Genomic DNA, 20,653 nt, shown 5'->3' on the forward strand with positions numbered 1-20,653 from the left:
AAAACAATACAAGTCTCGCGAAAGTGGTGCCAGTCTAACAACATCTGACGTGTCGACTGGCTTTATGATGGCCTGAGCGCTCGCTCGCTCGCTCGCTCTCTCATTCAGGACAGTATGTAGTGTAGTGTAACACGTTAGTTTTGCAAAGCCATCTTTTTCACCAAACAAAAACACAACATAAGTAAGGAAGATCCCTAAATTAAATCAAAACATGCAGGTAACATTTTATTTCCATAATACATGACAATTAGGTTTTCAAATACTTGGGACATAAAAAAAATAGTTAAATATGAAAATAAGTGTTAACGTGTAAAACAAGTCTTCAGTAAATTGGAATTACATCATACAAATTCCATAAAAAGAAAAAAAACTAAAAACACTATGATCCTCTACCTTTTGCATCTGACCCTATACAGCCCCCAATTTCTGAAGCTCCTATGTTTAGACATATGGATAGATAGATAGGTAAGTACACACACACACACCTATCAGAGAGAGAGAGAGAGAGAAAGAGAGATCTAACACCTTTTGCAGCATACAGTGACAATATTCCAGCAATGACTGGCACTGGTGACAACTGTGAATGCTGCCAGAAAGTGTTCCTGGTTCCACTGCAGGTCCTGGGAGGCCAGTGAATGCTTGCAAGTCACCCATTATGTTGCTTGTACTCCTCTTCTTCCTGAAACCCAATCTCAATCAGTAACACATAATAATGTAATATACATTTAACAATAACCTTCATCCCAACATACATTTAACAATAACATTAATCCCAAAACAAAGTTTCTTGTTTTGTTTTAACTTTCTTTAACTCCAAGAGGTCTCTGGTGTAATGAAAAATACTGTACTGTTACAATACTAGTCAATGAACGCCAGCCAATCTTGCATCATGGAAGCACACGCTGCTCAGGGACTGCTCAAGGCCTCCTGGCAAACGTTAAAAAGGCCTGAGACAAATTGATTTATTGGTATCTCAAATGCATCTCTCCTCTTCACTCACACTTGTAGCAATAGCAACAATAACCAGTATTTATTACTAGTCAGTATTCATTGTATCTGGTGATGTGGAAAACAAAGGTCTTCAGTAAATTGGAATTACATTATGCAAATTCCCCCCCCCCAAAAAAAACTTTCATCCTGTGCCTTTTGCGTCTGACCCTATACAGTCCACAATTTCTGAAGCTCCTACCTTTACTTTTAGTTACTGATGCAGATAAATTAGCAGACAGACATATAAATGGATAGATGGATAGATACACACACAAACACACACCTGTCAGAGAGAGAGTGAGAGACGGAGAGAATATCACCTTTTGTAGCATACAGTGACACAATCTTCCAGCAATGAGTGGCAGAAGTGACAACTGCCAATGCTGCCAGAAAGGGAGTGTGTTCCTGGTTCCACTGCCAGTCCTAGGAGGCCAGTGAGTACTTCCAAGTCAACCATTGTGTTGCTTGTACTCCTTCCTGAAACCCAATCTCAATCAGTAACACATAATAATGTAATGTACATTTAACAATAAACTTCATCCCAACACACATTTAACAATAAAATTCATCCAAACCCAAAGTTTCTTGTTTTGTTTTTACCTTCCTTAACTCCTAGGGGTCTCTGATGTAATGAAAATACTGTACTGTTACAATAATAGTCAATGAACGCCAATCTTGCGTCATGGTGGCACACGCTGCTCAGGGACTGCCTTTTTCTCAAGGCTTCCCACCAAACATTAAAAAGCGGCTAGAACAAATTGACTTGTTGGCATCTCAAATACATCTTTCCTCTTCACTCACACCTGTAGCAATAGCAACAATAACCAGAATTAATTACTAGAGCCAGTATTCGTTGTGTCTGTGGTGACATGGAAAACAAAGAAAGGTCTTCAGCAAATTGGAATTACATTATACAAAAAAAAAAAAAAAAAAAAAAAAAAAAAGCTAACAAACACTTTCTGATCCCCTACCTTTTGTATCTGACCCTATACAGTCCACAATTTCTGAAGCTCCTATCTTTACTTTTAGTTAATGCAGTAGATAAATAAGCAGACAAAGATACAGACAAACAAATAGATGGATGGATAGACGGAGATAGATAGATACACACACACACACACCTGTCAGACAAAGAGAGAGAGAGAGAGTTTCCCTCTATTCACCTTTGGCAGCATACAGTGACACAATCTTCCAGCAGTGAGTGGCACTGGTGACAACTGTGAATGTCGCCAGAAAGGGAGTGTTTCTGGTTCCACTGCAGGTCCTGGGAGGCCAGTAAGTGCTTGGAAGTCACCCATTGCATTGCTTGTACTCCCTTCCTCCCTGAAATATACACTTAGCAATAAATATTATAACAACACAGCATCACCAGATTTCATTAACCTAATAACATTAACAGCACCTGTGTTGTTAGTCTGTCCTCTCTTAATACTGGGGTTCATAATCTAGCACATCACTGGCGTTATCTGACGTTCTATGAAAATTCTGGTCTCAATTTATCAAGGAAAATTAAATATACGTGGTGTGGTTGGTTTAGGGAATGATCCTCATGCAGTTGGCCTATAAGATCATACACAGAACATGCATGGCTATACTGAGTGGTTAGAATATTTTGTCCCTTATTACTACTACTAAAAGCAAAGTACACACACACACACACACACACACACACACACACACACACACACACACACACAGCATACATATTGTTTGCAAACATACAATATGTTATTTCCCCATCTCTTCTGTACATTTTCAGTTTGTAAACTGTCCTAATAATAAACTGTTTGATAATAATAAGACTTATTTAATAATAATAATAAATAATAAACCTCTACGAAGACGACACCCAATATTTAGCCTCTTTATAACCGCCAGCAGGCGGCAAAGCTTGATTCAGACCCACACGATGACACGAATAATTTATTGTATCCCATTGAATCCGGTTGGATCTGGTTGAATTCGGTCAAAACCTGAAGACATACATTAATGATCATAGACAATTATTCTATATGAATAATTTGTGTAATACAGGTATGATTCTGCACGTTACATATAGGATAATGTATTCTTACACAGACAGTTGTTACACTTATGTGTTTGGGTCATGAGGTAATCATTAAGTAACGCGCATGCCCTTTCTGACAGGTGCTCTACGTAAGTCTATCTACTTCTGTCTCTGCACCGACACACGTCCTCCCTACATGAGTGTCCTCAGCACGGTAACAGGCCACTATGTACCATTGGCTGCTGTGTACCACTGGCTGCTATGTACCATCCATGGCTGCTATGAACCATCAGTTATGTACCACTATTATCGTAAACAAAATACAGATAAATTAACAACTTATGGAAAAGGGGGAGAGAGAGAGAGAGAGAGAGAGAGAGAGAGAGAGAGAGAGAGAGAGAGAGAGAGAGAGAGAGAGAGAGAGAGAGAGAGAGAGAGAGAGAGAGAGAGAGAGAGAGAGAGAGAATCTATGATAGCCTACAAGAAATTAACTAAGCACCAAACAATGGACAACTTAACAACTCCAATGGACCTACTCATTATTTGCTTTGAAACTCCAGTGGACTTTCTATTTTCTTTGAAACTCCATTGGACCTGCACCCTCAGTTATCCTTCTGGTACTGCACACAAAGCACCCTAAATACAACAAAACTCACCCAAACCACACTCAAAACACCCCTAAATATAACAAAACTCATCCAATCACACCTAAGACATACTTAACATCCAAATACACTCAAAATACCCCACAACACCCAAATGTGCCCAAAAAACCCACCCAGAAACACACAAAACACATATTATTCATCCAAAAACATGCTCAAAACACCCCACATCACCTCAAAATATCCATAAAACTCACTCAAACACACCTAAATCATGCTGAAAACATCCAAGACACTCAAAACACTCTGATATACCCACAAAACTCATCCAACACAACTAAAACACACTCAAACATCCAAAATACACTCAAAACACCTCCAACTACCCGCAAAACTCACCCAAACACTCACAACAGCCAAAACACACCCAAAACATCCCAAAACTCATTCAAACACACCAAAAACATCCCACAACAGGATACACCCAAACCACACTAAGACGCACACAGAACACCCCTTACAAACTCAAATAAAAGACCCGACACACATCCAAACTCACCCGAAACACTTGAAACACCCTAAATAAACTCAAAACAAACTCACACCACCTCAATATCCCCCCAAACACACCCAAAACACTTTACAAGACTAAATACACGTAAAATACACATAAAAACATCCTAAGCCACACTTTAAACAGCCTAAATGCACACAAAACACAGATATAATAGCAAATATACATCCTAAACACACTTAAACATTCACAAAACACTCCACAACACTCCTAAATACATCCAAAACACACTTAAAACACCCAAAACACATGAAATATTACAGAGAAAAAGCAGGGCAGGAAAAAAAACTTAGCTAAACATGGTCTTCTTGGTATTTACCTGCTATGCCTCATCCTCCTTCTCCTCCATTTCTCCTTACTACTTCCTCCTCCTCCTCCATTTATCTATTTTTCTCCTTCTACTACTACTACCGCACCCAGAACACCCCACACAAACTCAAATAAAAGACCCGACACACATCCAAACTCACCCGAAACACTTGAAACACCCTAAATAAACTCATAACAAACTCACAACACCTCAGTATGCCCCCAAACACACCCAAAATACTCCACAATATACTAAAAGCACTTTAAAGACTAAATACACGTAAATTACACCTAAAAACATCCTAAGCCACACTTTAAACACCCTAAATTCACACAATACACAGATATAATAGCAAATATACATCTTAAACACACTTAAACATTCACAAAACACTCCACAACACTCCTAAATACATCCAAAACACACTTAAAACACCCAAAACACATGAAATATTACAGAGAAAAAGCAGAGTAGGAAGGAAAACTAAGCTAAACATGGTCTTCTTCATATTTACCTGTTATGCCCCCTCCTCCTTCTCCTCCATTTCTCCTTACTACTTCCTCCTCCTCCTCCATTTATCTATTTTTCTTCTTCTACTACTACTACCGCACCCAGAACACCCCACACAAACTCAAATAAAAGACCCGACACACATCCAAACTCACCCGAAACACTTGAAACACCCTAAATAAACTCATAACAAACTCACAACACCTCAATATGCCCCCAAACACACCCAAAACACTCCACAATATACTCAAAACACTTTACAAGACTAAATACACGTAAAATACACCTAAAAACATCCTAAGCCACACTTTAAACACCCTAAATTCACACAAAACACAGATATAATAGCAAATATACATCCTAAACACACTCAAACATTCACAAAACACTCCACAACACTCCTAAATATATCCAAAACACACTTAAAACACACAAAACACATGAAATATTACAGAGAAAAAGCAGGGCAGGAAGGAAAACTAAGCTAAACATGGTCTTCTTGGTATTTACCTGTTATGCCCCCTCCTCCTTCTCCTCCATTTCTCCTTACTACTTCCTCCTCCTCCTCCATTTATCTATTTTTCTCCTTCTACTACTACTGCCTACATACCTGAGCTTGGAAACACCTGGAAAAACGCTGGAAATTACGGTAAATACTGACGAGGAGACACTATATCCGAGCGAGTCCCAGGACCATTGATGACGTCACAGGCAGGGGCTGCCGGCGCCCCGCTGGCTGACGTACGTAACATATTTCATTTCAAAATTGACCCCTAGAAAAAACGAAGCTAGGCTCGAATGCCTTATATATTCTGACTTGACAATTACTTTAACTAATATTCACAATATAAAAACATCACCAGCTTGAGCAGTTATAAAGAAATATTAATATGAAATATGGAAAAAGTGTTGAATCTTTGACACCATTAAAATCATTGAAAAGTCCACCCATTTCATTTTACACCAATGAAAAAACACTTTAAAAAATCTGAAGTGTTTTTCTAAACAATGCAAAGTTAGTTACAAGCTAAGATATTCAAATAAAAAATCCAAAAAATGACAAAATCACCACTTTTAACAGCATCAAAAGCTATTTTAGATTCCACACACTTAGCTCATCAGAAACGCAAAACACTTTAAATATCATAAACGAATTTTTGAAGCAATAAAACCTTCATTACAGCCTCAAATAAAAGAGCCAAAAAACCGGGTCTGGTAAATTTCACCGTAAAAAGTCCTATATTTATGCAAAAAAACAGCAGCAAATTCACCACATTTACTTAACTGAGGCAAGAAACGCACTTCAAAAGCAACGAAATATTTTTATAAATCATAAAAACTTACTATAGAAGCCAAATAAAGTCATTCAGAAAAATTCAAAAAAATATTGGAACCCAACAAATTGGCTCAGGCAGCATTCCATCATGGCGGCCGCCGGGGGAGACCTTATTGGGGTAGCCAGCGGCCATGTTGCCTTAATTATTCGTTCATGAGACCAAAAGTAGGCAATGGTGGATTTATCTGACCAGCGAATATGAAGGCCAGACATGTGGTTCTATCTTATGACATGTTTGGCTTACAGTAAATGAGAGACGAAGCAAATAATGGCTGAAAACACTGACGTCCTGCCTCTACCTCAGCAGACAGCTTGTTTACAAATTAACGAATCTTTCATTATTTGCCTTAATCTCCAAGTTTCCAGACTCAGATGTGAACAAACTCTAAAAATAAGTCAACAACCTTAAAACATGCCTAAAAAAGACGAATAATAAAACCTAAATAAACGAGACACTACAGGGAGGAGGAGGATGTAGTGAAGGCAGGAAGGCTGACTGAGGTGAGGCTGGCACCGCTGGACTCACCTTACATATTCGTGCCTCTCTGGTGCTGCTTGGCGGTGCTCGGTACAGGGAAAAGCTGCCGGGAATACGGAAACGCTGGTTAAAAGAGCGTGTGGGGCAAGACTGACCAGTGTTGACCAAAACAATGTAGCCAGCCAGCCAGCCACCCGCTCTCCCTCCCCAGCGCCACGTATCACTGTTCCAACCACACTCACTATTACACTCACTAACACTCACTAAAGGTGACATGTTATCAAATAATATATCATATAATATCCTCACTTCCTCGCTTCCCTTTCCCCACTCCACACCCACTACGACTACGTGATTATGAAGTAAAATTTCACTCACTGCTGCACCGTGTCACCGCAGCAAACACGAACGAGCGCAGGATACACTCAACTAAAATGCTTCTCTCTCTCTCTCTCTCTCTCTCTCTCTCTCTCTCTCTCCTCACGACTGTTTCTCAAAGCCAAAATGATAATTACCAGGATTTTCAAGAGTGTTTCTCCTGTTAATAATATAGAAATGTTGTAGATCTGTCACTAGAACTGTAAAAACACCCTTAAAAAACTGTATTACTTCAATGACAGCCTTTTAAAAGCAAGTTTCTCCTGTTAGTAATGTAGAAACTAACATAATCTGTCACTAGAACCGTAAAAACACCCTTGAAAACCCGTGCAACTATTGAGAGAGAGAGAGAGAGAGAGAGAGAGAGAGAGAGAGAGAGAGAGAGAGAGAGAGAAAACCGATGCATTTTTTAACTTGTGTGCTGAACTCATGGATCATGCTGAGGACTAAGCCTGTATTAAATCAGTGTGTGCTGAATTCTATTGATTGTATTTGTTGACAATACAGTTTTATTTATTTTTATTTTTTTCATTTTTTTTTCGTGTTTTATATTTTAATGTAGTTTTATTACTTTTTTCTTACAATATTATTTTTTATCTCCCTACTTGGTAGCTGGTATGTAGCAGCCTTGTTTGGTACATATAAGCCAAAGCAGTGGTTCATAGGAGCCGGTACATAATAGCCGACGGTACATAGCAGCCAGCATTCCTCAGCACAGTGTCCTTATCGTCCTCAGTTACTGCCTGGGTTCCTACCCTGTCCATCGTTATCCATTAGCGGCGGCGATAAGGCCGGCCTCATCTTAGCCTCATGTCATAACAAGCATCCTTCATCTCCTTACATCAACACTACTTCAACACCGACCGTACAAGAAATTCGCTGACTTAGGCCTCGTCTTGGTCCTCGCCCTGACCTCCAGGTCCTTTCCTTCCTCATTGACAAACTCGCTTACGCAACAACTTTCCACCCGCTTGGCGGTAACACTCTTTAACCCTTCATCACAGAAGCTAGGCAGTGTCAGATATATCTGACCGCCCCAATGATCCGTATAACAGTATTTTGACAATTTCATTGTTATCGCTTCTTAATTTTCTGCATAGGTTAATTAACTGATATTATGTCCTGGAGGGCGAGTTAGGACCGTGAAATGTATAGTTATATGAATGTATTCGTAACATTTCCTCGTTAGGGCGGTTCGTTTCATTATGAATTCTTGTAATGCCTTCGACACAGCATAAAACGTTATCATTACTGGCAAGCCACATACACTACGCTGTCATGCATTATCACCATTTCCCTCTATGTTAATTTCCTGGGAAAGTACCCCACGTCGACACTATTAAATAACATGGCGCCTTGAGAGGAGTCACCTTACCTGCCCTAATAGCCACGATGCCCTGGTAGCTTGTTTTTCACTCTTTCTTGCCCCCACGAGTCCAGTGGCAGCATCCTCACCTTCCTTATCACCCACCAGGGAAGATTTAAGCTGTGTAGCATCCCTGGCGACCACAGGGTAGGCGTGGGCGCACAAAAACAGAAAAGTTCCCTCACGCAGAGAATTGAGAGACGTGTACTACAAACACCGACTGACTGCCTAAATTACCGTCTCAACCTTTTATCTTGTTTATCTCCTGTTTTGAATGTCATTTGTCTTGTGTTTTCTTTAAACTTTTTAGGTTTTATAAAGTGTTTTGGTATGGTTTTGAAAAGTTAATTACGGTTTTATGAGTGAATATTTCTTGTGCCACGTGACAAGTCTGGCCAGGGAAAGTAAATGTTGTTTTGGCTCTGACTTCGTCTTTATATCCATCATTCCTTGCATTAATATGAACACTGTGTGTATAATTACTTCTAAACATGAAGCAAAGAGGAATTATCTTTACCCTTTAGTTGATAATTTTCTAGTAGTTTTCATATATATATATATATATATATATATATATATATATATATATATATATATATATATATATATATATATATATATATATATATATATATATATATATATATATATATATATATATATATATATATATATATATATATATATATATATATATATATATATATATATATATATATATATATAGATATATATATATATTCCTGATATAATCTACCAGTGTTTTAAAGTTACTATGTTAAGGTTATTTCCTCAATACCTAAAATCTAAGTAAATTACCTATAGTTTTCCTTCGTATTTCGTTGGCAGATACGCGCTCACAGCACGCTTCCCAACTTGCCCGCCAGGAGCAGTATATCTTAAGGTCAGGAGGGTCGCACCGACCCCTGGCCTCTATCCTGATGCACCCCTCACATCAGGACACACCTCATTGCTAAAGAAATAGTGCAAGCTGCGGACTATTTATGCAGTTAACAAATAAGTAATTAAGGCGTAAATCTCTCTCTCTCTCTCTCTCTCTCTCTCTCTCTCTCTCTCTCTCTCTCTCTCTCTCTCTCTCTCTCTCTCATTATTGTTGCAAGTGTTTGTAATGATTTTGTAGGTGCTTTTAGTGTTATTTGTTGCATTTAGCTCTGAATTAATGATTGGTGCCGTAACTATCGGCCTATCCTTGGGTCTCGTTGCCAGACGCGAATTAAAGACTACTCTGAAATGCTTCGGGGTCTCAACAACCTTCAGCAGTCATACAGAAAAGGATCTATATAACAGTGGGCGACATGAGCAATCGCCCAGCACGGCATTGTTTAAGGGGCGGCATGATGCCCGCAAAATAAAAGGAAGGCAATAATGAAAACGATTTTCGCTCATTTGCACGGCCTGGTAATATCATCGTTCTGTCTGATGAGCTAATGGGCTCCATGGTTATATTTATTTTAGCTAGGCAGGATACTGGTTGCTGGGAAGGTCTGTCTATACTGGTAGTTGTGGAAGCGGGTGGACAGGGGAAGCCTTAATGAAAGCTGTCAAGCAACACATTCTCAGAGCTATCACAGCCATAGACACGGCCCCTACAAGATTTTTACATTTATGGCAAGGCCACAGTAGGTCCATTATGTCCTCCTCCAAATTCGTATTCACATTTTTTCTTCCTTTCTATGACGGCTGACATTTTCATCCTGCATCTTTTTTTTTTTCTTTCAACAGATTCCATAGCATCTAACTCGCGTCCAGCTGCTGCATAGAAAGGCGAGTGTTGGCTTGTTGATGATAAAATGAGGTCAAAGATGAGATTCTGCTTAGAGAGAGAGAGAGAGAGAGAGAGAGAGAGAGAGAGAGGTGACAGCTCAGGCTGTCATAAAGCGAATCGACACGTCAGGAAATGTTAGACTGGCATCACTTTCTCGAGATTTGTATTGTTTTTGTAAGAATCCAAGTGTACAGACGGCCCCATACTTCATAAAGCAGCTTCTATCATTATATATATATATATATATATATATATATATATATATATATATATATATATATATATATATATATATATATATATATATATATATATATATATATATATATATATATATATATATATATATATATATATATAATTTTTTTTTTTTTTTTTTTAAGCCAAAGCGGCACGTCAACTCGAGGGATTTTAGTAGGTAAGTGTAATTAGCCAGAAGTCGTGACATGTAAATTAAGCCACACCTTTCTCAACCCCACTCCATGTCCCCCCCCACCTATCTCTCTCCCTCTCTCCACACACTAAAATACTAAAATCCTTCGTGTTGACATGCCACTTAGGTAAAAAAAAAAAAATAATAAATAAATAAAAATAAAGGTGGAAGGCTGCTTCATGAAGTATGCACCTGTCTGTACACTTATTCTTACAAAAAACAATACAAGTCTCGCGAAAGTGGTGCCAGTCTAACAACATCTGACGTGTCGACTCGCTTTATGATGGCCTGAGCGCTCGCTCGCTCGCTCTCTCATTCAGGACAGTATGTAGTGTAGTGTAACACGTTAGTTTTGCAAAGCCATCTTTTTCACCAAACAAAAACACAACATAAGTAAGGAAGATCCCTAAATTAAATCAAAACATGCAGGTAACATTTTATTTCCATAATACATGACAATTAGGTTTTCAAATACTTGGGACATAAAAAAAATAGTTAAATATGAAAATAAGTGTTAACGTGTAAAACAAAAGTCTTCAGTAAATTGGAATTACATCATACAAATTCCATAAAAAGAAAAAAAACTAAAAACACTATGATCCTCTACCTTTTGCATCTGACCCTATACAGCCCCCAATTTCTGAAGCTCCTATGTTTAGACATATGGATAGATAGATAGGTAAGCACACACACACACACACACACACACACACACACACACACCTATCAGAGAGAGAGAGAGAGAGAGAAAGAGAGAGAGAGAGATCTAACACCTTTTGCAGCATACAGTGACAATATTCCAGCAATGACTGGCACTGGTGACAACTGTGAATGCTGCCAGAAAGTGTTCCTGGTTCCACTGCAGGTCCTGGGAGGCCAGTGAATGCTTGCAAGTCACCCATTATGTTGCTTGTACTCCTCTTTTTCCTGAAACCCAATCTCAATCAGTAACACATAATAATGTAATATACATTTAACAATAACCTTCATCCCAACATACATTTAACAATAACATTAATCCCAAAACAAAGTTTCTTGTTTTGTTTTAACTTTCTTTAACTCCAAGAGGTCTCTGGTGTAATGAAAAATACTGTACTGTTACAATACTAGTCAATGAACGCCAGCCAATCTTGCATCATGGAAGCACACGCTGCTCAGGGACTGCTCAAGGCCTCCCGGCAAACGTTAAAAAGGCCTGAGACAAATTGATTTATTGGTATCTCAAATGCATCTCTCCTCTTCACTCACACTTGTAGCAATAGCAACAATAACCAGTATTTATTACTAGTCAGTATTCATTGTATCTGGTGATGTGGAAAACAAAGGTCTTCAGTAAATTGGAATTACATTATGCAAATTCCCCCCCCCAAAAAAAAAACTTTCATCCTGTGCCTTTTGCGTCTGACCCTATACAGTCCACAATTTCTGAAGCTCCTACCTTTACTTTTAGTTACTGATGCAGATAAATTAGCAGACAGACATATAAATGGATAGATGGATAGATACACACAAACACACACCTGTCAGAGAGAGAGTGAGAGACGGAGAGAATATCACCTTTTGTAGCATACAGTGACACAATCTTCCAGCAATGAGTGGCAGAAGTGACAACTGCCAATGCTGCCAGAAAGGGAGTGTGTTCCTGGTTCCACTGCCAGTCCTAGGAGGCCAGTGAGTACTTCCAAGTCAACCATTGTGTTGCTTGTACTCCTTCCTGAAACCCAATCTCAATCAGTAACACATAATAATGTAATGTACATTTAACAATAAACTTCATCCCAACACACATTTAAGAATAAAATTCATCCAAACCCAAAGTTTCTTGTTTTGTTTTTACCTTCCTTAACTCCTAGGGGTCTCTGATGTAATGAAAATACTGTACTGTTACAATAATAGTCAATGAACGCCAATCTTGCGTCATGGTGGCACACGCTGCTCAGGGACTGCCTTTTTCTCAAGGCTTCCCACCAAACATTAAAAAGTAGCTAGAACAAATTGACTTGTTGGCATCTCAAATACATCTTTCCTCTTCACTCACACCTGTAGCAATAGCAACAATAACCAGAATTAATTACTAGAGCCAGTATTCGTTGTGTCTGTGGTGACATGGAAAACAAAGGTCTTCAGCAAATTGGAATTACATTATAATAAAAAAAAAAAGCTAACAAACACTTTCTGATCCCCTACCTTTTGTATCTGACCCTATACAGTCCACAATTTCTGAAGCTCCTATCTTTACTTTTAGTTAATGCAGTAGATAAATAAGCAGACAAAGATACAGACAAACAAATAGATGGATGGATAGACGGAGATAGATAGATACACACACACACACACCTGTCAGACAAAGAGAGAGAGAGAGAGTTTCCCTCTATTCACCTTTGGCAGCATACAGTGACACAATCTTCCAGCAGTGAGTGGCACTGGTGACAACTGTGAATGTCGCCAGAAAGGGAGTGTTTCTGGTTCCACTGCAGGTCCTGGGAGGCCAGTAAGTGCTTGGAAGTCACCCATTGCATTGCTTGTACTCCCTTCCTCCCTGAAATATACACTTAGCAATAAATATTATAACAACACAGCATCACCAGATTTCATTAACCTAATAACATTAACAGCACCTGTGTTGTTAGTCTGTCCTCTCTTAATACTGGGGTTCGTAATCTAGCACAGCACTGGCGTTATCTGACGTTCTATGAAAATTCTGGTCTCAATTTATCAAGGAAAATAAAATATACGTGGTGTGGTTGGTTTAGGGAATGATCCTCATGCAGTTGGCCTATAAGATCATACACAGAACATGCATGGCTATACTGAGTGGTTAGAATATTTTGTCCCTTATTACTACTACTAAAAGCAAAGTACACACACACACACACACACACACACACACACACACACACACACACACACACACACACAGCATACATATTGTTTGCAAACATACAATATGTTATTTCCCCATCTCTTCTGTACATTTTCAGTTTGTAAACTGTCCTAATAATAAACTGTTTGATAATAATAAGACTTATTTAATAATAATAATAAATAATAAACCTCTACGAAGACGACACCCAATATTTAGCCTCTTTATAACCGCCAGCAGGCGGCGAAGCTTGATTCAGACCCACACGATGACACGAATAATTTATTGTATCCCATTGAATCCGGTTGGATCTGGTTGAATTCGGTCAAAACCTGAAGACATACATTAATGATCATAGACAATTATTCTATATGAATAATTTGTGTAATACAGGTATGATTCTGCACGTTACATATAGGATAATGTATTCTTACACAGACAGTTGTTACACTTATATGTTTGGGTCATGAGGTAATCATTAAGTAACGCGCATGCCCTTTCTGACAGGTGCTCTACGTAAGTCTATCTACTTCTGTCTCTGCAAAGACACACGTCCTCCCTACATGAGTGTCCTCAGCACGGTAACAGGCCACTATGTACCATTGGCTGCTGTGTACCACTGGCTGCTATGTACCATCCATGGCTGCTATGAACCATCAGTTATGTACCATTATTATCGTAAACAAAATACAGATAAATTAACAACTTATGGAAAAGGGGGAGAGAGAGAGAGAGAGAGAGAGAGAGAGAGAGAGAGAGAGAGAGAGAGAGAGAGAGAGAGAGAGAGAGAGAGAGAGAGAATCTATGATAGCTTACAAGAAATTAACTAAGCACCAAACAATGGACAACTTAACAACTCCAATGGACCTACTCATTATTTGCTTTGAAACTCCAGTGGACTTTCTATTTTCTTTGAAACTCCATTGGACCTGCACCCTCAGTTATCCTTCTGGTACTGCACACAAAGCACCCTAAATACAACAAAACTCACCCAAACCACACTCAAAACACCCCTAAATATAACAAAACTCATCCAATCACACCTAAGACATACTTAACATCCAAATACACTCAAAATACCCCACAACACCCAAATGTGCCCAAAAAACCCACCCAGAAACACAAAAAACACATATTATTCATCCAAAAACATGCTCAAAACACCCCACATCACCTCAAAATATCCATAAAACTCACTCAAACACACCTAAATCATGCTGAAAACATCCAAGACACTCAAAACACTCTGATATACCCACAAAACTCATCCAACACAACTAAAACACACTCAAACATCCAAAATACACTCAAAACACCTCCAACTACCCGCAAAACTCACCCAAACACTCAAAACAGCCAAAACACACCCAAAACATCCCAAAACTCATTCAAACACACCAAAAACATCCCACAACAGGATACACCCAAACCACACTAAGACGCACACAGAACACCCCACACAAACTCAAATAAAAGACCCGACACACATCCAAACTCACCCGAAACACTTGAAACACCCTAAATAAACTCAAAACAAACTCACACCACCTCAATATGCCCCCAAACACACCCAAAACACTTTACAAGACTAAATACACGTAAAATACACAAAAACATCCTAAGCCACACTTTAAACACCCTAAATGCACACAAAACACAGATATAATAGCAAATATACATCCTAAACACACTTAAACATTCACAAAACACTCCACAACACTCCTAAATACATCCAAAACACACTTAAAACACCCAAAACACATGAAATATTACAGAGAAAAAGCAGGGCAGGAAAAAAAACTTAGCTAAACATGGTCTTCTTGGTATTTACCTGCTATGCCTCATCCTCCTTCTCCTCCATTTCTCCTTACTACTTCCTCCTCCTCCTCCATTTATCTATTTTTCTCCTTCTACTACTACTACCGCACCCAGAACACCCCACACAAACTCAAATAAAAGACCCGACACACATCCAAACTCACCCGAAACACTTGAAACACCCTAAATAAACTCAACAAACTCACAACACCTCAGTATGCCCCCAAACACACCCAAAATACTCCACAATATACTAAAAGCACTTTAAAGACTAAATACACGTAAATTACACCTAAAAATATCCTAAGCCACACTTTAAACACCCTAAATTCACACAATACACAGATATAATAGCAAATATACATCTTAAACACACTTAAACATTCACAAAACACTCCACAACACTCCTAAATACATCCAAAACACACTTAAAACACCCAAAACACATGAAATATTACAGAGAAAAAGCAGAGTAGGAAGGAAAACTAAGCTAAACATGGTCTTCTTCGTATTTACCTGTTATGCCCCCTCCTCCTTCTCCTCCATTTCTCCTTACTACTTCCTCCTCCTCCTCCATTTATCTATTTTTCTTCTTCTACTACTACTACCGCACCCAGAACACCCCACACAAACTCAAATAAAAGACCCGACACACATCCAAACTCACCCGAAACACTTGAAACACCCTAAATAAACTCATAACAAACTCACAACACCTCAATATGCCCCCAAACACACCCAAAACACTCCACAATATACTCAAAACACTTTACAAGACTAAATACACGTAAAATACACCTAAAAACATCCTAAGCCACACTTTAAACACCCTAAATTCACACAAAACACAGATATAATAGCAAATATACATCCTAAACACACTCAAACATTCACAAAACACTCCACAACACTCCTAAATATATCCAAAACACACTTAAAACACACAAAACACATGAAATATTACAGAGAAAAAGCAGGGCAGGAAGGAAAACTAAGCTAAACATGGTCTTCTTGGTATTTACCTGTTATGCCCCCTCCTCCTTCTCCTCCATTTCTCCTTACTACTTCCTCCTCCTCCTCCATTTATCTATTTTTCTCCTTCTACTACTACTGCCTACATACCTGAGCTTGGAAACACCTGGAAAAACACTGGAAATTACGGTAAATACTGGCGAGGAGACACTATATCCGAGCGAGTCCCAGGACCATTGATGACGTCACAGGCGGGGGCTGCCGGCGCCCCGCTGGCTGACGTACGTAACATATTTCATTTCAAAATTGACCCCTAGAAAAAACGAAGCTAGGCTCGAATGCCTTATATATTCTGACTTGACAATTACTTTAACTAATATTCACAATATAAAAACATCACCAGCTTGAGCAGTTATAAAGAAATATTAATATGAAATATGGAAAAAGTGTTGAATCTTTGACACCATTAAAATCATTGAAAAGTCCACCCATTTAATTTTACACCAATGAAAAAACACTTTAAAAAATCTGAAGTGTTTTTCTAAACAATGCAAAGTTAGTTACAAGCTAAGATATTCAAATAAAAAATCCAAAAAATGACAAAATCACCACTTTTAACGGCATCAAAAGCTATTTTAGATTCCACACACTTAGCTCATCAGAAACGCAAAACACTTTAAATATCATAAACGATTTTTTGAAGCAATAAAACCTTCATTACAGCCTTAAATAAAAGAGCCAAAAAACCGGGTCTGGTAAATTTCACCGTAAAAAGTCCTATATATATTTATGCAAAAAAACAGCAGCAAATTCACATTTACTTAACTGAGGCAAGAAACGCACTTCAAAAGCAACGAAATATTTTTATAAATCATAAAAACTTACTATAGAAGCCAAATAAAGTCATTCAGAAAAATTCAAAAAAATATTGGAACCCAACAAGTTGGCTCAGGCAGCATTCCATCATGGCGGCCGCCGGGGGAGACCTTAGTGGGGTAGCCAGCGGCCATGTTGCCTTAATTATTCGTTCATGAGACCAAAAGTAGGCAATGGTGGATTTATCTGACCAGCGAATATGAAGGCCAGACATGTGGTTCTATCTTATGACATGTTTGGCTTACAGTAAATGAGAGACGAAGCAAATAATGGCTGAAAACACTGACGTCCTGCCTCTACCTCAGCAGACAGCTTGTTTACAAATTAACGAATCTTTCATTATTTGCCTTAATCTCCAAGTTTCCAGACTCAGATGTGAACAAACTCTAAAAATAAGTCAACAACCTTAAAACATGCCTAAAAAAGACGAATAATAAAACCTAAATAAACGAGACACTACAGGGAGGAGGAGGATGTAGTGAAGGCAGGAAGGCTGACTGAGGTGAGGCTGGCACCGCTGGACTCACCTTACATATTCGTGCCTCTCTGGTGCTGCTTGGCGGTGCTCGGTACAGGGAAAAGCTGCCGGGAATACGGAAACGCTGGTTAAAAGAGCGTGTGGGGCAAGACTGACCAGTGTTGACCAAAACAATGTAGCCAGCCATCCAGCCACCCGCTCTCCCTCCCCAGCGCCACGTATCACTGCTCCAACCACACTCACTATTACACTCACTAACACTCACTAAAGGTGACATGTTATCAAATAATATATCATATAATATCCTCACTTCCTCACTTCCCTTTCCCCACTCCACACCCACTACGACTACGTGATTATGAAGTAAAATTTCACTCACTGCTGCACCGTGTCACCGCAGCAAACACGAACGAGCGCAGGATACACTCAACTAAAATGCTTCTCTCTCTCTCTCTCTCTCTCTCTCTCTCTCTCTCTCTCTCTCTGTCTCTCTCTCCTCACGACTGTTTCTCAAAGCCAAAATGATAATTACCAGGATTTTCAAGAGTGTTTCTCCTGTTAATAATATAGAAATGTTATAGATCTGTCACTAGAACTGTAAAAACACCCTTAAAAAACTGTATTACTTCAATGACAGCCTTTTAAAAGCAAGTTTCTCCTGTTAGTAATGTAGAAACTAACATAATCTGTCACTAGAACCGTAAAAACACCCTTGAAAACCCGTATAACTATTGAGAGAGAGAGAGAGAGAGAGAGAGAGAGAGAGAGAGAGAGAGAGAGAAAACCGATGCATTTTTTAACTTGTGTGCTGAACTCATGGATCATGCTGAGGACTAAGCCTGTATTAAATCAGTGTGTGCTGAATTCTATTGATTGTATTTGTTGACAATAGTTTTATTTATTTTTATTTTTTTCATTTTTTTCGTGTTTTATATTTTAATGTAGTTTTATTACTTTTTTCTTACAATATTAATTTTTATCTCCCTACTTGGTAGCTGGTATGTAGCAGCCTTGTTTGGTACATATAAGCCAAAGCAGTGGTTCATAGGAGCCGGTACATAATAGCCGACGGTACATAGCAGCCAGCATTCCTCAGCACAGTGTCCTTATCGTCCTCAGTTACTGCCTGGGTTCCTACCCTGTCCATCGTTATCCATTAGCGGCGGCGATAAGGCCGGCCTCATCTTAGCCTCATGTCATAACAAGCATCCTACATCTCCTTACATCAACACTACTTCAACACCGACCGTACAAGAAATTCGCTGACTTAGGCCTCGTCTTGGTCCTCGCCCTGACCTCCAGGTCCTTTCCTTCCTCATTGACAAACTCGCTTACGCAACAACTTTTCACCCGCTTGGCGGTAACACTCTTTAACCCTTCATCACAGAAGCTAGGCAGTGTCAGATATATCTGACCTGCGGATATGATGTATTAGAAATGTAGCTCCATTTGTGACAGGATTAGGTTATAATGACAGATAAAGGAAATAATGGTCGATAATAGTGACCGCCCCAATGATCCGTATAACAGTATTTTGACAATTTCATTGTTATCGCTTCTTAATTTTCTGCATAGGTTAATTAACTGATATTATGTCCTGGAGGGCGAGTTAGGACCGTGAAATGTATAGTTATATGGGTAATTGTCTAGAGTCCTTACCGGGCCTTATTACTGGTCTATTCACTTCAATTCTTTTACACATACCTTCACATGCACCTAAAACATCATTTTAAAGTGGGGGACAAATGCCCCCTTCCCTCTAGTCGGTTAGGTTAGGTTAGGTTAGGTTAGGTTAGGTTAGGTTAGGGTAATTGTCTAGAGTCCTTACCGGGCCTTATTACTGGTCTATTCACTTCAATTCTTTTACACATACCTTCACATGCACCTAAAACCTAACCTAACCTAACCTAACCTAACCTAACTTAACCTAACCTAACCTAACCTAACCTAACCTAACCGACTAGAGGGAAGGGGGCATTTGTCCCCCACTTTAAAATGATGTTTTAGGTGCATGTGAAGGTATGTGTAAAAGAATTGAAGTGAATAGACCAGTAATAAGGCCCGGTAAGGACTCTAGACAATTACCGTTATATGAATGTATTCGTAACATTTCCTCGTTAGGGCGGTTCGTTTCATTATGAATTCTTGTAATGCCTTCGACACAGCATAAAACGTTATCATTACTGGCAAGCCACATACACTACGCTGTCATGCATTATCACCATTTCCCTCTATGTTAATTTCCTGGGAAAGTACCCCACGTCGACACTATTAAATAACATGGCGCCTTGAGAGGAGTCACCTTACCTGCCCTAATAGCCACGATGCCCTGGTAGCTTGTTTTTCACTCTTTCTTGCCCCCACGAGTCCAGTGGCAGCATCCTCACCTTCCTTATCACCCACCAGGGAAGATTTAAGCTGTGTAGCATCCCTGGCGACCACAGGGTAGGCGTGGGCGCACAAAAACAGAAAAGTTCCCTCACGCAGAGAATTGAGAGACGTGTACTACAAACACCGACTGACTGCCTAAATTACCGTCTCAACCTTTTATCTTGTTTATCTCCTGTTTTGAATGTCATTTGTCTTGTGTTTTCTTTAAACTTTTTAGGTTTTATAAAGTGTTTTGGTATGGTTTTGAAAAGTTAATTACGGTTTTATGAGTGAATATTTCTTGTGCCACGTGACAAGTCTGGCCAGGGAAAGTAAATGTTGTTTTGGCTCTGACTTCGTCTTTATATCCATCATTCCTTGCATTAATATGAACACTGTGTGTATAATTACTTCTAAACATGAAGCAAAGAGGAATTATCTTTACCCTTTAGTTGATAATTTTCTAGTAGTTTTCATATATATATATATATATATATATATA

At 38.9% G+C, this 20,653-nt stretch overlaps 1 protein-coding gene across 19 annotated transcripts; it reads right to left on the reverse strand.

Annotated features, from left to right (window-relative positions):
* Positions 1-212: 212 nt before the first annotated feature.
* LOC135111237 (uncharacterized) lies at positions 213-20,475 on the reverse strand. 19 transcript variants are annotated; one of them, XR_010273645.1, is made up of 6 exons: positions 8,645-8,949; positions 6,860-6,914; positions 2,154-2,313; positions 1,591-1,793; positions 1,274-1,467; positions 213-679 (listed from the first exon to the last, which is right to left on the reverse strand). XR_010273645.1 is itself a non-coding variant. In XM_064024394.1 (5 exons), the coding sequence occupies exons 3-5, from the start codon at positions 12,466-12,468 to the stop codon at positions 647-649; spliced, it is 324 nt and encodes a 107-aa protein (XP_063880464.1). In that variant the 5' UTR covers positions 12,469-12,488; positions 13,154-13,313; positions 17,831-18,036; the 3' UTR covers positions 213-646. The 19 variants fall into 19 exon arrangements, 1 of the variants encoding a protein (XP_063880464.1); XR_010273640.1 differs by having other exon boundaries at positions 8,565-8,947; XR_010273642.1 differs by lacking the exon at positions 8,645-8,949 and adding an exon at positions 7,190-7,279.
* Between the last annotated feature and the right edge of the window lie 178 nt (positions 20,476-20,653).

The sequence above is a fragment of the Scylla paramamosain genome, chromosome 21, assembly GCF_035594125.1.
Source record: "Scylla paramamosain isolate STU-SP2022 chromosome 21, ASM3559412v1, whole genome shotgun sequence".
NCBI classification, from domain to species: domain Eukaryota; kingdom Metazoa; phylum Arthropoda; class Malacostraca; order Decapoda; family Portunidae; genus Scylla; species Scylla paramamosain.

Coding starts and splice junctions, on each gene's coding strand:
- LOC135111237 (XM_064024394.1), bottom strand. CDS start 12,468: ATGGTTGACTTGGAAGTACTCACTGGCCTCCTAGGACTGGCAGTGGAA. Junction 11,702..12,331: donor GTCACTGTATGCTACAAAAG/GTGATATTCTCT, acceptor ATTGGGTTTCAG/GAAAAAGAGGAGTACAAGCA. Junction 680..11,547: donor GTCACTGTATGCTGCAAAAG/GTGTTAGATCTC, acceptor ATTGGGTTTCAG/GAAGAAGAGGAGTACAAGCA.